This window comes from Lissotriton vulgaris, chromosome 1_1 (assembly GCF_964263255.1).
Source record: "Lissotriton vulgaris chromosome 1_1, aLisVul1.2, whole genome shotgun sequence".
In the NCBI taxonomy this organism is placed as follows: domain Eukaryota; kingdom Metazoa; phylum Chordata; class Amphibia; order Caudata; family Salamandridae; genus Lissotriton; species Lissotriton vulgaris.
The window spans coordinates 128,448,141-128,464,761 of NC_141685.1; the positions used below are offsets into that span (position 1 = coordinate 128,448,141).

General features: G+C 47.6%; 1 protein-coding gene across 1 annotated transcript in view; it reads right to left on the reverse strand.

Annotated features, from left to right (window-relative positions):
- Positions 1-7,716: 7,716 nt before the first annotated feature.
- LOC147737754 (uncharacterized) overlaps positions 7,717-16,621 on the reverse strand; it is a 70,330-nt gene continuing 61,425 nt past the window's right edge. Inside the window, exon 2 of the mRNA XM_086943689.1 lies at positions 7,717-11,163. Within this exon, the coding sequence (XP_086799815.1) occupies positions 9,547-10,455 (909 nt within the window). The 5' untranslated portion in view covers positions 10,456-11,163 and the 3' untranslated portion in view covers positions 7,717-9,546. The remainder of the gene's footprint in view (positions 11,164-16,621) is intronic.

A 16,621-nucleotide genomic window follows, 5' to 3' on the forward strand; every position in this document is an offset into this window, starting at 1 on the left:
AGCAGGTGTTTGTGTCTCCTGTTCATTGGTATGTGCAGGTAGGCTTCCATTAGGTCTATGGTGGCTATGAAGTATCCGAATCCTATTTGTGGAATGACCTCCTGTAGAGATGTCATTTTGAACTTTTGTGTCTTTATGTATTTGTTTAGGAATCTGAGGTCCAGGATGGGCCTTAGTGTTTCGTTTACTTTTGGTACTAGGAAGTAAGTGGAGTACACCCCCTTGTTCCTTTCCTGGTATGGTACCGGTTCGATGGCCTCCTTTTGGAGCAGTTCCTCCGCTTCCTTTTGAAGCAGTTCGATTTCTTTTCCTGACTGCGTCCTCTTTTTTGGTCTTCTGTTTGGTGGAGTCCTTTCTAGTTCTATACAGTATCCGAACTGTATGATGTCAGGATCCACCCTGTTGTTATCTTCTTCCACTCTCTGAAGAAGAGACTTAGCCTGCCTCCTACTGGTGTTACATGTTCTGTGATCTTTTGTCTGTGTAACCCATCTTTTGTTTTCTTGTGCTTCACCCCGGGAGGTCTTGTGTGGGTGGGCAACTGCTGTGTGACAGCGTCACTTAGAGGTGGCTTGGTGGCCCCCTCTTTTGTTCTGACCACGTCTGTTTCCTCTTTCGCAAAAGGAGTGGCCTCTTTGCTGGTTGTGCCAGTTTTATTTTTGGTGTCCCTGCTGCATCTGGTTGTTACCCTGGCCGGACTGCTGGAAGGTCTGGTGCAACGTTCCCGGCTGGTTTCCCCCTCTGTCGTTCGGTCTCCGTGACGGTGTACCTCTTTTCATCCCTCTGAATTGCAGGGCTCCCATGGACCTTGCAGTGTCGTTCTCTTTTTTAAGCTGGGTGAGCTTGTCATCTACCGGTGCTCCAAAAAGTGTCTCTCTATTAAAAGGGGTGCTAAGGATCTTGTGCTGAACTTCCGGCTTGAATCCTGAGATTCCGAGCCAGGCTTGCCTTCTTTCAGTGATTCCCATCATCATCAGCCTGCCGGATGTGTCTGCTCCATCTAAGGCAGTCTTAAGGCATGCGTTCGCCACATTCTTCCCCTCTGCTAGTACTCCTCTGGGAGGTTCTTCACCAGCTGCCCAAATTTGGTCCAGGAAATGGTACTGGTGCCTATTTAGTAGGGCGTTTGAATTTGCCATGCGCCAATGCATTGCTGCGTTCCTTTCAAATGTCTTCCCCGTCAGGTCGGTCCTCCTGCATTCCTTGTCTGGTGGTGGCCCTGATGTTGTCAGCCCATTTGCCCTTTTCCTTGCAGTCGCAGTGATAATGGAGTCTGCTAGGACAGTCCCCTTGATGTAGGGGGGATCTTTTGTGGAGTGTTTTTTTTTCTCGGTTCTTGGGGTAACGGACTTTCATGTTGCTGGCTCCTTGAATGCCTCCTTCCCCTGAGCCATGACACTCTCTAGATACTGGCCCCTGGTCTGTGTGGGGAGTAGGGTGTCTAATAAAAAGTCAGATTTCTGCTTCTCGTCCAGCTTGACCCCAAATGCCGTTGCCGTGTTCTTCACAACTATATTGTATGCCCCAAAGTTGTCTGGCGGCGAAGGCCTCGATGGGTACGTGGCTATGCCCTCTTCCGGACTTTCTCTGTCGAGGTCCTGTCATTCCAGGTCCTGTGTCCCCGAGGATGCCGACCCAAGGATTGTCCGTTGGTCGTCGTCACCCTCCTCAGAGTAGAACTCCTCATCCTCCTGGTGTTCTTGAGCTTCGGCCCTTTTCGGCGGCTCTTCCGCCTCAAAATCCTCCTCCTCTTCTTCCTCTTCGACGATTACTGTTGGTGTTTTTGACGGAATCGTGAATTGTTTGAGCCTTTCGTCGAACTCCCTTTTCCTTTGTAGGATGTTATCCATTTCGGCCTCGAGCCTTCTCTTCTTTCTTTCCAGTTAGGCGGCCTTTTCGGCATCGGACTGTTCGGCTGGTCTTTTCGTCGAAAATATTGACGTCGAAATGGGCTTCGGGTCCTTTGTCGACGCCGAGGCGGTCTTCGGGGCCCTTTCTTTCGAAGGTGAGCGTTCCTTCTCGGGGACGTGCTTCGACGACCTTGGCTTTTCGCCCGTTTTCGCCGACTGGCAGTCCTTCTCGAAGGATCCGCTGGGCTCTTTGTCCTTGGATGGTCCATGGAGGTTTTCGGCGCGAGTGCTCCCTTCGAGGACTTTGACTCATTTTTTCGAGAGTCTAATTCAGACCTTCGATGGTCTGTCTGGGTTTAGGGGTCGATGACTCTCTTACCTCGTTAGACGTTTTCTTATCGGTCTCCATGACCGTGTAGTCGTCGTCTTCTACGGCGACGTTATCTTCTTCGTCGGTCGATAGTCCCAGGTCTCGAAGGGACGGGGGTTGGCCCTTCCCCTGCATGGTGTAGTTGGCCCTTCTCTGTCGTTCTCTGACTCGGAGGGTCTTCATTGTGAAAGCAGAGCAAGCGTTGCAATCCTTGCTCTCGTAGTCGCCCGGTAGGCAGAGGTTGCAAACCGGGTGCTGGTCCTTCTACGCGTACTTGTGGAGGCAGTTACAGCAGAATTTAAAAGGTGTGTTGTCCATTTCGTGCATTCAGGCGGCCCCCTGAGTGCGCATTCTCTGTTGGACGTCGAAGTTTTCAAAGTTCTCCTTCCTGTTCGTCATTGTTCTTTCCTCGTCGTCTTCTCAGTCTTTTCCTGCAAGTTCGACTCTTCTCTCGTCTTTTCCCGTCCAAAACTCTGGAGCCTCTCGGGAACAATCCAGACCCAACGGCGGAAAAAAGAATCTGAAGATGGCGCCCAACGGTGGGAGCTTCCGCAGGAAGCATGCCGACATCACGGAAGGACACCAAAAGGTGAGACGTCGACGCCCACCTGGGCTACAAAAACAAAAAAAACACAAAGAAAAGACTACAATTCCGGACCCAACCACTAGTCCTCGGAATAATGCAGAGCAGAGTGAATCCAGAAAGATTCACGCTCAAAATCTTTGTTAATGAGTATGTAGTCTATGGGACTACACCTCAACCGGCTTCTATAAGTGGGGGAGCCATGATTGTCAGATTTCGCCCTCCCATGGACCGCCCTTAATCCATGCTCCAAGCAGAGCATGGATTCGGACCGAGTAAGGAAGGCATCCAAAGTCCCTGCCACTCCCACCCCCTCTTTGCGTGTGATTTTACTCATGTCCAAACTAAATATGTAGTGCCAATTATATTAAAAGAGTCTGTTTGTTTGCAAATATTGATGTTCTTTGACAAGTTATCACTCCCACTTAAGTGCAAACAATCCTTAACAAATGCTTACTTAAAGTCCCGGAGTAAATGTTGGAGGGGTGGACCAGCCCAGCCTCATCCGGTCACTGGCGGGCACGGACGGGCCCACCATTGGCCCAGGCTTAGCCTGGCCAGCGCCCAGGCACGGCCGCACGCGTCCCATGCTGTGGGAGGCACGAAGGTCTTTTAAACGCCTCCTGGCACTTTGTAGTGACGCTGGAGGCGTGCGCCACTGAGGGATGCCAGGAGATGTAGTTCTCGGTCGTCCGCGTCTGGGCCAGCAGGGCCAGCGGTACGGCCGTCAGGTCCGATTGATACAGGCAGCAGTACGGGATCCATGGATGAGTGCCAAGTAAGTCAAGACCCAACAGTAATGTGGCCAAAAAGTGAAAAACACGTCCCGCGCTGCGGGAGGCACAAAGGTCTTTTAAACTCTTCCTGTAAATATAAATGTAAATGTACAGGAATTTATATAGCGCAAATCACCAGCCGGTCTCTAAGCGCTTGCTTAGGGAACCCGTCCAGGTATTCCCCTGTGAGATAACCCCGGCAGGGTATCCGCAAGGTGAAAGCCAGGCATCCCGCCGCGAGGGGCCGTTGTGGAGATTAAGCAAGCTATTGCCCAGAGTCACAGAGTGTGAACCCGTGAATCGAGTAGGCACCGGAGCGAGAATTGTCGAGTCCATGGACATTTTAGGACTCAAGACCCCGCCAAGCCGCGAATTGAACCCTGGTCCCAGGCTGATCTCTGCTTCCCGGTCTGCCTCCTCTAACCAGTGAGCCACACTTCTCCTGGTGATTTGTAGTGAAGCTGGTGGCGTGCGCCACTGAGGGATGCTGGGAGATGTAGTTTTTGATTTTGGCCGTCCGCGGCTGGGCCAGCAGGGTCAGCGGTATGGCCATCAGGTCCGGGTGATACAGGCAGCAGTACGGGATCCAGGGGTGAGTATCAAGTAAGTCAAGACCCAATAGTAATATGGCCAACAAGTGAAAAACACGCACGTGCTGCGGGAGGCACGAAGGTCTTTTAAACGCCTCCTGGCGCTTTGTAGTGACACTGGTGGCGTGCGGCACTGAGGGATGCTGGGAGATGTCGTTCTCGGACGTCCGCGTCTGGGCCAGCAGGGCCAGCGGTTTGGCCGTCAGGTCCGGGTGATACAGGCAGCAGTACAGGATCCAGGGGTGAGTGCCAAGTAAGTCAAGATCCAACAGTAATATGGCCAACAAGTGAAAAACACGTCCCCCGCTGCAGGAGGCATGGAGGTATTTTAAACGCCTCCTGGCGCTTTGTAGTGATGCAGGTGGTGTGCGCCACTGAAGGATGCTGGGTGATGTAATTCTCGGCTGTCCGCGTCTCGGCCAGCAGGGCATGCGGTACGGCCGTCAGGTCCAGGTGATACAGGCAGCAGTACGGGATCCAGGGGTGAGTGCCAAGTAAGTCAAGACCCAACAGTTCTATGGCTAACAAGTGAAAAACACATCCCCATATTTGTTTACATACAATATCATATATGTCTGATTTATTATTTCTATTACAGCGCCTTCTACCTTGAGATGGCCCATCCTAGACCAGTGTGTGGACAAAACCCATGCCGACAAATCAAGGACAAAGGGATTGGGACATGATCTAGGGACACTAACAACAAATTCTACATACAACCTCACACTTAACTGATGGAGAGCTATGAGCGACCTGAAGTGTAATACTGAGAAAAAGTGACCTGTAAGTAAAGAAAACAAGCATTTGCAATGCAATGGTCTCGGCATCATTAAAGGTAGAGCTATTGGCATTGCTCATGACATTTTTTTTTCTTCAAATCACAAATAAATGGCATTGTCATTAACATTGCCAATACACAGCACTCTGCACTCAACAGCACACAATGCTCTGCACACTCACTCTGCACTCACTACTCTGCACTCACTACTCTGCACTCACTACTCTGCACTCACTACCCTGCACTCACTACTCACTACTCTGCACTCACTACTCTGCACTCACTACTCTGCACTCACTACTCTGCACTCACTACTCTGCATTCACTACTCTGCACTCACTACTCTGCACTCACTACTCACTACTCTGCACTCACTACTCTGCACTCACTACTCACTACTCTGCACTCACTACTCTGCACTCACTACTCTGCACTCACTACTCTGCACTCACTACTCTGCACTCACTACTCTGCATTCACTACTCTGCACTCACTACTCTGCACTCACTACTCTGCACTCACTACTCTCCACTCACTACTCTGCACTCACTACTCACTACGCTGCACTCACTACTCACTACTCTGCACTCACTACTCTGAACTCACTACTCTGCACTCACTACTCTGCACTCACTACTCTGCATTCACTACTCTGCACTCACTACTCTGCACTCACTACTCTGCACTCACTACTCTGCACTCACTACTCTGCACTCACTACTCACTACGCTGCACTCACTACTCACTACTCTGCACTCACTACTCTGAACTCACTACTCTGCACTCACTACTCTGCACTCACTACTCTGCACTCACTACTCACTACTCTGCACTCACTACTCTGAACTCACTACTCACTACTCTGCACTCACTACTCACTACTCTGCACTCACTACTCACTACTCAGCATTCACTACTCTGCATTCTCCCTTCCGTAGTGTAAATGCCCTTCACGGCCGGATGCAGTATGTAGGTACTCTCATATATTTCTTGGCACCTACGATGTAAGACTGTGTGTTGGATCTAGGAGGACATATATAGCAGTTTTGTTTCACTCATTGCACTAGCACTGTGCTTTAATCCTCTCTTCTCCGTTTGATTAAACACATAAGCCAGCATGTAAACATTTGTATTAATGAACACTGTGCCCCGGAAGTCAGGCACGGTCGCCTGTGACGGGGGCGGGGCCACGTCCAGACCGGAAAAGGAGGCAGGCGGAGTCGAATGCGTCTCGCGCCCGGGGCTCCTGTGAGCGGTGTGGAGCCCCGGGGCCGCGCCAGCAGGAGGTTGGGCGCCGCGTGCTGAGAGCAGAGTCCCCGACATTGGCCAGGTAAGTTCCAAAAGGCTGGGGGGGGCTTGGTGCACTTGTGTGTGTGCGTGTATGCTCGTGTGTGTATGTATGTGTGCGACGGTGACGGCGGGGGATGGAGGGGGGGCCTCGGTGCACTTGTGTGTGTGCGCGTGTGTGTGTATGTGTCAGGAGGGGTGTCTCTGTATGTATGTATGTGCGTGCGTGCATGGGCGCTTGTGTGTGTGTATGCGCATGCGTGTGTGGAACTTGAGCTTCCCAGGAGACAGCGCCTGGCCACAGCGCGCGTTCCCGTTTCAAATCGGCTCCAAGGATGCGCGCGGCCGAAACTGTCTCCTGGGAAGCACACTCGCTAACAAAAGATCTCGGCGAGACGCGCTTCCGCACGTTTAGCCGAGACCTAAAAAACTAATAAAGAACTACATATCCACTGCTGTGTGACATGGAAGCCGATTATTTCTCAATATAGCCCTTGTTTGTGATTACCTTACAGTGCTCACATCATCCGCGCTGGAAGAGATGGGAGCCTTGGATGTCTGGTCACAGAAGCTCATTTACACACAAAAGGGGGGTGACAGCCTGTTCACAAAGCACAGCACACCTTGTAAAGTGCTAATACACAGAAAAGGGTAAAGTCTTGTGTCTCTTTTTTTCATTTTCTTTAATATATCCTGCACCTCGCTCTCTTCTTCTCTTTCTCTCATTTCAATTCATCATAAATTACTCAAATTCACTATTGCTTTATCAGCACGGCACAAGTCGGGGGTAGCCACAGTTTGAAGGGGTCCCCCAACTATTATCTAGAAACAGGACTCAGTTCCATCTAGCTCCTTAGCCTGCGACTGATAATTGTTACTTTGTGCCACAGCACTGCAGACACAGGCATCTGAGTGTTTGTTTGTGTGAGTGGTGCAAGAAAGGAACAGAGAACATGACAAAATTAGCCCTTCTATTGCTCAATACATTGTAAATGTGAAACACTTTGGGGCTTAGGGGCTGGATAAAGAATAACGTCAGGAAACAAACGCAAATTAAAAGCATATTTTATTTATTAGCTGAAAACTGTCTAAAAAATTAATTTATTAGTTCCACATATCTATTTAAAAATATTGACACTTTCAGTCATTTCCGAGTTTAGTTACAAACTAATAGTGGGAAAACACATGATGTATAAAAACTGAAATCAAAAACGTATTTTTACATTATTTAATGTTTCTTGTTTTTACAACAGACCCTCAACCTTTCACGTGAAAATTATTATAAGGGCCTGACATCACTTCTTGTGATGTCACTACATGTGACGTCACTGTGATTTGCATATCATAATGGGCTCCTTCACTATTTTCCTTACTTGTGCCCTGTTTATTGGCATGACATGGGTCCATAGGTATTAAAAATAAACATATAAATTCATAGGTGTTAAGCCCATTTCTCTGGTGATGTCACACATTGACATGTATTCGGCTGCTACTTCTATTTTTAGGTAAGTACAAATAACTTGTCGTTCCCCCTCCTTCCATTTCTCTCTTTTCTCCTCGTTTCTTTGTCTATCTCGCTCTCTTTATCTCTCCCCCTCTCTATTCCTACACCCTCCTGTTAGCATTAGCTTCATGAATCTCACTGTCACTTCTGGCATTCATACGACAAATCCTTCAGAACATTTGAGAACAAGGGACTATCAGTGTGGAAGACGAGTTGCTGGGAGTGCAACTGATTGTCCTGGCACATATATGCTTTTGATGTGAATTGTCACTATTTCACCACATTCTTCAAACAGAGTCTACTGCTTACAATGGCTCAATTCTGGTAAAAAGTAGAGTTTGGCAAGTCACAAAATGAATAGGGATAGCCAAGTCAGGGAGGAGCCACGGGTTACACTAGCTATAAGGCCCGAGGCACGAGCTGATCCAACAACCGATAACAGTGTGTAAAAGATGTAGCAAACATTACTTCAAAACAAGGTATATGCTCTTTTATATCTAAAAATAGGTTATTTCTTGAACACTTGTGCTTCCCTTTAGTTCATTATATATGCTGCTGTGGCATTTGTTAATAGTAATACATGCATTTTACCAATGAAGCTTCCCATCGGCAGAGCCCTGACGACATGTCAACTCTGGGTGTGTTGCGTTTATAGGTGTTATCACTAATCCGACAGGTTAGCTGAAAATACCGTTGTTAGTCCCAGTATTGTTCAGTGTTGCTTTTACAGGTAGTGTGGTCAGGTGCAATTAAATGTTTTTCTTTGTATCTCTTCTTTACAAAATAAAAATCAACAATGTTTATTTTCTTTTAATCCACATTGTGCTTGTCTCCCACTGTGTTTTCCGGTACAGCATGTCACTTTGCTATGTGTACGGAAGTGAACAATCACTGGAAACAAACACTTTTATAATTCTGCAAATACTGTTATCTGTTTTTCTTCTTTACTGCTATTAGGGCCTTCTATCATCTGGCATTTCATATCCCACAGTTTGAATGTTATCTTTTTCCGTAATTCATTCCTCTCACAATAACTGCACTGTTTAGCTCTTGTCTCTGTCCTCAGATGGGTCAATATTATTTTTGATGTTCTTAAGTTCTTTCCGAAATCTCTGCATTTCTAGGATTATTTCCATGTGAGTTAAATGAAGGAGTGTATTGACTGAGGGCTGTGTGGGATCGAAAATTGACAAAAGCCCTTCTCACTTTCAGTGCCCTTCTATGTTTTCCCCGTGTGTTCGCTGAAGAATTTGTAGCTCTAATCGTCGACTAAAGCTCATCCCACATTCATTGCACTTGAGTGACTTTCCCCCGTGTGTGTGTTTGTTGATGTTTTCGTAGGGTTGATAACTGACTAAAGCTCTTCAAACATTCACAGCAATCATATGGTTTTTCCCGTGTGTATTCGCTGATGTCTTTGTAGGTCTGATAATTTACTAAAGCACTTCCCACATTCATTGCACTTGAATGGTTTTTCTCCTGTGTGAGTTTGCTATGATACCTCAATACTGAAGTGAAGCAAAAACTACTGTCACATTCACTACAATGATAGGGTTTTTCCCCCGTGTGTGTTCGCTATGTGTTTGGAGGTGTGATAATAGAATAAAGCTCTTCCCACATTCACTGCACTTGAATGGTTTTTCTACTGTGTGTGTTCGCGGATGATAACTTAATGCTGAAGAGCTGCAAAAACTAATGTCACGTTCACAACAATGATAGGGTTTTCCCACCGTGTGTGTTTGTTGATTACTTTTTAGGTCTGATAACTGACTAAAGCTCTTTACACATTAATTGCACTTGAATGGTTTTTATCCTGTGTGTGTTCGCTTATGTCTTTGAAGGTGTGATAACCGACTAAAACACTTTGCACATTCACTGCACTTGAATGGTTTTTCCCCTGTGTGTGTTCGTTGATGCTTTTGGAGGGTTGGTAAGTGACTAAAGCACTTTGCACATTCACTGCACTTGATTGGTTTTCCCCCTGTGTGTGTTCGAATATGACTTTGAAGGTGTGATAACTGACTAAAGCACTTTGCACATTCACAGCACTTGAATGGTTTTTCCCCTGTGTGTATTCGCTTATGTTTTTGGAGGTTTGATAAGTGACTAAAACACTTTGCACATTCACTGCACTTGAATGGTTTTTCCCCTGTGTGTATTCGCTTATGTTTTTGGAGGTTTGATAAGTGACTAAAGCACTTTGCACATTCACTGCACTTGAATGGTTTTTCCCCCGTGTGTGTTCGCTGATGACTTCTTAGGGTTGATAAGTCACTAAAGCTCTTTTCACATTCACTGCACTTGAATGGTTTTTCTCCTGTGTGTGTTCGCTGATGACTTTGTAGGTGTGATAACCGATTAAAGCACTTTTCACATTCACTGCACTTGAATGGTTTTTCCCCTGTGTGTATTCGCTTATGTTTTTGGAGGTTTGAAAAGTGACTAAAGCACTTTGCACATTCAATGCAATGATATAGCTTTTCCCCTGTGTGTGTTCGCTGATGACTTTGAAGGCTTGATAAGTGACTAAAGCTCTTTACACATTCACTGCACATGAATGGTTTTTGTCCTGTGTACGTGTGCTGATGAAGCTGGAGTAGTGATGACAAACTAAAGCTCTTGCTGCATGTGTATGATTCTTCTTTCTTGGTTAGTGTCTGTGGGTCGGGTATACATTTGCCTACATCACATGACTGCATTTTCTGATGGGCCAACATGGCTGATAAAGCGATTGTGTTTTTTCTCACACACTTTATATGTGTGCAGTATTTTGCACGTTTGATTTCTGTTTGAACAACAAAATGCGATAGCCACCAAATATTTGCCACACTCCTAATATGTAGAAGGTGTCTATGTAGGCGATTGCGTCTTTAGATTGGATTATGGCAATGCACACTTGTGGGTAAAGATGTATCTTCCTTCTCGCCGGTGCAAATAGGGACAGTCTGTTGTATTTTAGATAGAAGAACTCCTCTTTCATTTACCTGTCAATTGTCTGACTCCGCTCTGTTGTGCTTTTCTCTGGTTGCTGTGGTTTGGCCAGAAAGAGTTCAAAATTCACCTAGAGCACTGAATGATGGCTGGTCGTCATTTTAGAAAACAGAGCACTGAGGTAATCACACTATATCGATCCCATGATCAAATCTGGTGTTGGACACTTGTTTATACAGGATGCGGTTTGTTATTGTTGTTGCGTTAATTTTCCGAAGGTCATTTCTTCATCTTGTGGCGTTGAGGTGCACAGCTCAGCCTCTTACAATCACTGAACTGCCCTTGATGCTTCATCCGAGATCTGTCAGTTTGTGTGCAGGTTCCTCTGTCGCCGACTGCGCTGATGTTTTCCTGAATACTGTAGCTCAATATTTCTGCTATTACAGCATTATCTTTGTTATTGATGGTCATTTCATACATTCAAGGCTTGCTTTCTGTTGGATGTAAAGATTTTGAAAATTACTAAATTGAAACATAATGGAATGAGAATTCACAATGTTTAACTGGTTGTAAAAGACATTTCAGGGGAGATTTACCAAATCTCCACACAATGCAGTGCAGCCCTACCCCCGGGAGGATGCACTGCGCAACAAAGAGGAAACAGGAGAGCACCATATTTTCAAAGATATGGCTCTCTCCTTCCCTTTTCTTTGCGCCGGCACTGATTACAGCGGCCCTGTGCCATGCACACACCTTAGCACCAGAGCGCTAGGGTGTGTGTGTGAGTCCAGCATAGGTTTTGTACAGGAAGGACACCGTTCCTGTACAAATTACTATGCCTAGATATGAGGGAAAGCTTTTACCATATTGTGTACGTGTTGCACAGTGCAGCACGCATGCAAAGTCAGAAAAGGAAGGAGAAATGAAAGCATTTCTCCTTCCTTGCACCTAGTTTTGTGGTTGCACGGGAGCGCCCTTGCACCACCCTTGGCAGGCACCCATGGCACAAAGTAATGCGAAACAATGCTATGCGCAGTGTCACATTACTTTAACGCTATTTCCAGCGCTAAGAAAGTAAATTAGGAAAAAAAGATTTTGCGCCATTTTGAGCCACTTTTGTGCCACAAATACAGCGCAAATTCTTAATAAATCCCCCCCTTCTTCTTTATCGCTTTTGAAACTTAGCAAGGAATATTTCATCATACACAGATATTTAACTAAAAGTTTGGTTGATCAGGTGACATCTTATTACATTTACAGAGTAAGGGCGCTCACGGAGCACCCAAGTGCTTGAGGTATAGCTTAAGATAGAGGCATATGGTGAAGATTTCATTTAAACAACAATAGAGTTTAGAAAAAGAGATGGATCAGGCTGGGCTGCAAAATTTCCAGTAACTCTGCACGAAGTATACAACAAAAGTAACTCCATTCATACACTTCTTCTAGTTCTTCCCTATTCACTTAAGATCATCTCAAATACCAACTCCTGTCTTTACCTCACTGTTCATAAGTCACCTTTGACACTTTCAACAGCTCCCTTGGTTCAAGCATTTCTGGTTTATTCTAACCTGGAACATTGGAACATTATTGTGGGTTGAGGGGGGTTTCCTATTGCAATAACATCTGTCCATCGTCCTGAAACTAGTGCAGCTTACAGCAACCGGTTCTGGCCCTGAAAGATAACTTTAAAAAGCAAGTCTTTACTTCTTCCTAAGGTGGATAAAGTTCAGTAAGATGCACCTCCTTCCAGAGATTTTGTGTAAAACAGAGCGAGGGGTTCACTGTAAGGCCGGTCCTTTACATTATAAGCGCAGATAAGGTGAACAAATATTGATTCATATAATTTAATATTCAATGATATCAGTCATTTAGTACGTATGGAGAATCCACCACAACCAATATTTTACCTGACATATCCCTGCAGCAGATGTGTGCATATTACTCTTTTTCCCACCTTTTCCAACTTTACATGGCATCTGGCATGATGTTGTCCTTTTGGGGCCCAGGATGCCATTTGTGACTGGATGGGCATTTGGAAGAGTGGGAGGAGGTGTCAGTTATCCACAGGTGATGCTGCATTTCTACCTTTCCATATTTCACATATTCAAGTGTACCTAATTTCATGGCCTTCAGCCCCCCTACTGCCCTCTGGTTGTCCACTCACTCTGTGGGGTTCATCAGAAGTCAGATAACTGCCTCATGCTCACAAGGCCAAGGATCTCACTTCTTCTACAACACTTATTGCAGACATAGGGCCTAGTTAGGAGTTTGTCCAACAGATTATTGCCCCAAAACTAGGGGTGGATGAAGCATTCCGCTCTGCCAGCGGAGCTTGTGAAGTTTTGCCCACTCTGGTTCAAAAAACTCCATGCAAAACAGAGTTTTTTTCTCCAGCGGTTCATCAACGGTAAAGTGGTGAGCACTTGTTTTTTTTTTTTTAAATACATTTTTATTGCAGATGCACGGACACAAGAAGGCAATGTCATACGTGCAGGAAGTCAATACATACAGAAACAAAAAAAATCCAGGAACCCGCCCAATTCTCATCAGTGCTCAAGGCAACAGTCAGTTGATCCACACATAAAGTTCGTTTCGGCGGAGTCATGGTAATAGTATATGCGGTTCCCAGCAGCCCCCGCCCTTCCTCCCGCGCCCAGTATTCAATTGGCCCCAAGACAGTCAAACAGATGGTGCACGCCCGGCACAGTGGGTCCACTCCAGACATGTCCCGCCGCCCGTCCCAGTATTCCTCCAAACTCTGGGTCTACACGTAGGTCTCCCTACCCCGGCCCACTCTCCAACCCATGGTACTGTCTCCATTTTGACCAGACCCTTTTAAACTTTTTTGGGCAGCCCCTCGATTTATATGTCACTTGCTCCGCCGCCATGTAGAGGTCCAGACCCCTCCTCCATTCCTCCAGGGTAGGTACGGACTCCACCCCCCAATACTTTGCAATGTCTCGTTTTGCTACCACTAGGGCCAGCGTCAGGAACGTCAGCAGGGGGCGGGGGAGGTCAACATCATTAGTCATTCCCAGGATGGCCAGTTTGGGTTCCTGGTCAAGCGGTACCGCCAGGACCTCCCTCAGGTCAGCAAAGACGTGCGTCCAGTAGGATTGTATTTTGCCACACGCCCATAGAATATGAAAAAAGTCCCCCCCCCCCTCATGCAAGCAACGTAGGCACCTGTCATCTGATGTTTTCCCCATCCTAAACAACCTGACCCTATCAAAGTATGTCTTGTGAAGCACATTATATTGGATCAGGCGGAGTCGGGACTTAATGGCCACTTCCCTTGGGTGCATAAGGATTAGGTCCCAGTCAATCTCTTCCAATGCACCCACGTCATGTTCCAACGTTGCCCTGAGCTTCGCCAGATCCCCTAACATGTTGTTTGTGAGTGTCTTGTATGTAAGGGATACAGCCTTGTTGGGTATCTGCTCCTGCAGCAGTCTGCCCTCCAGTGGTGCATATTCCGGGAGACCCTCCAAAGGTATAGCCTGTGCCCTCCACGCATGTCGTAATCGGATGTATTTAAAAAACTGCGAGCGATGGAGCCCATATTCTGCCCTCAGGGTAGCGAACGACTTGAGCTCCCCCCTGGCGATGACATCCCCCACCGTGGAGATCGCAATGTCATCCCATTGCTTAAAGCCACTAAGTTTACGCAATTCGTGGAGCCACGCGCAATGCCAAAGTGGAGTTTGCCGTGTGGGCTTCCGTTCCCAACCTGTGCGTTTCGTGGCCATTTTCCATGCTCGGTGCGTGATATTTGTGGCCGGAAGTAGGGGTTTTCTTTGTGGGCCACCGTATAGGTACGTGAGCAGACTATGTGGGGATAATTTTGCGCGTTCCAACACATATGTGGGGTGGCTCGCCGGGGCATGGAGCCAATCATTAATGGGGGAGAGATGTTCCGCCCAGTAATAGGCCTCAAGGTTTGGTAGGGAAATGCCACCGCTGTATTGGTGACGTTGAAGGGTAGTGAGCGCCACTCGTGGCTGTTTACCCAGCCAAATAAAGGACCGAAGATCAGCATGTATTTTGCGCAGAAGGTCGCCCGGAATTGGGTAATACTCTTTCTGCAGGGCGTACAGGTATTTGGGCAGTATCACCATTTTATATATCGCTGCCCTGCCCAGAAGGGTCAAAGGAAGCTGGCGCCACCGTGACATATCACTCGCGGAGTCCAAAAGTATTCTATCCACATTCTTAGAGCGTGACAATTCCATGTCCAGTGTGATGAATACCCCCATGTACTGGAAGCCCTCCGTAGACATCACCAGCCTATCCGGAAGGGCGCCATCACCTGTGGCCCCCTTGGGATCGAAAAGGACGGACTTGTGCCAAATTATGGCGTACCCGGAGTAACTACTGTATCCGTCTATCTCCCGGAACAGTTCGGGCACAGTGGTTTGCGGGTCAGTGATATAGAGTAGGACATCATCGCATAGAGGGACAGCTTCTCCTGTGTGTCATCGGTGAGTGTAACTCGGAAGCCGGAGATTCTCTGATTTTGCCGTATCTTGGCCGCTAGTATCTCGATCGTCAGGGTGAAGAGAAGAGGCGACAGGGGGCATCCCTGTCTGGTGCCTCTCTGGATTGGAATTTTGCGGGAGAGGGTCCCGTTCACCCTCACCCTGGCCCTTGGATTAGTATAAAGCAGCTGTACCCAAGAGCGAAATTTGGGGCCAAAACCAAATTTATACAAGGTGGCTTTGAGGAATGGCCAGTGCACGGAGTCGAAGCCCTTTTCAGCATCCAAGAAAAGGAACCAGTGTGGCGGGTCCCTACCCTTCACCTCCTGTAGCCAGTTGTGCGTGCGACGGAGGTTGAATTTCGTGGCCCTGTCCAGCAAGAAGCACGTTTGGTCCAGGTGTATCAGGTCGGGTAGAACTGCCCTAAGGCGGCGCGCTAGTACCGTGGCGAGGAGCTTCACCTCCGTGTTCAGTAAAGAGATAGGACGGTAGGAGGCGCAGACCCCCCGTGGCTTACCCTCTTTGTGGATAGGAATTATGGTGGCCAAGGTGAGGTCGGGAGGCAACCCCCCGTCTGCGTATGCCTCAAGGAAGAGATTCCGCAGGTGTGGGGCCACAATGTCGGCCGTACATTTAAAAAATTCCGGGGGAAAGCCGTTCGGCCCCGGGACCTTGCCCGGCTTCAGCCCGGTGATGGCAGTTTTAACTTCATCTAAAGAGATGTCGGCTTCTAGCTGGGGCAGGGCCTCATCGTCTACGCTGGGAAGATCCACCTGTAACATATAAAGGAGTGAGTCCTCACACGATCCTAATTGTCTGGCCCTGTAAAAGCACTCGTAGTACGTTGCGAATGTGTCTGCAATATGTGGATCCGAGCGCACAACCTTCCCCTGTCCATCAGTAACTTCATCCACCCACCTCGCCAATCGTTCTCTTCGACTAAGCCAGGCTAAGAGTTTACCAGATTTATCCCCCACGTCGTAGAGACGGTGCAGAGTGGCCAGATTTTGTGTTGTCGCCTCATCCGACACCAATTCCCGGTATCGTCTCTAAGTATCTAACAGCTTACGCAAGGTCGTTGTGCATTTAGTACGCAGGTGTTCCTTTTCCAACTCTACTATAGTGCGCTCTACAGTCCCAACTCCTCCACTAGTTTCTTCCGCTCCTCCCCCAATCTACCACTTATCCTATCTCTCAGCACCGGCTTCATCGCTTCCCACAGGGTCACCGCCGAGTCCACCGACCCCTCATTTTCTGCCATGTACACCCGTGTATCCGCCCTAACGCCTTTAAGGATCGACTTGTTCGCCAAGTCCTAGGCGGTGAGTCGCCACGTGGCCTCTTTCCTGCACCCAGGCCGGCCCATTGATAGTAATAAGGGCGAGTGGTCCGATAGTCCCCTTGCCAAGTATACCGCCGTGTCCTCTGCGGTGAATGTCTGTCGCGGCATAAAGATATAGTCCAGTCTGGAGAA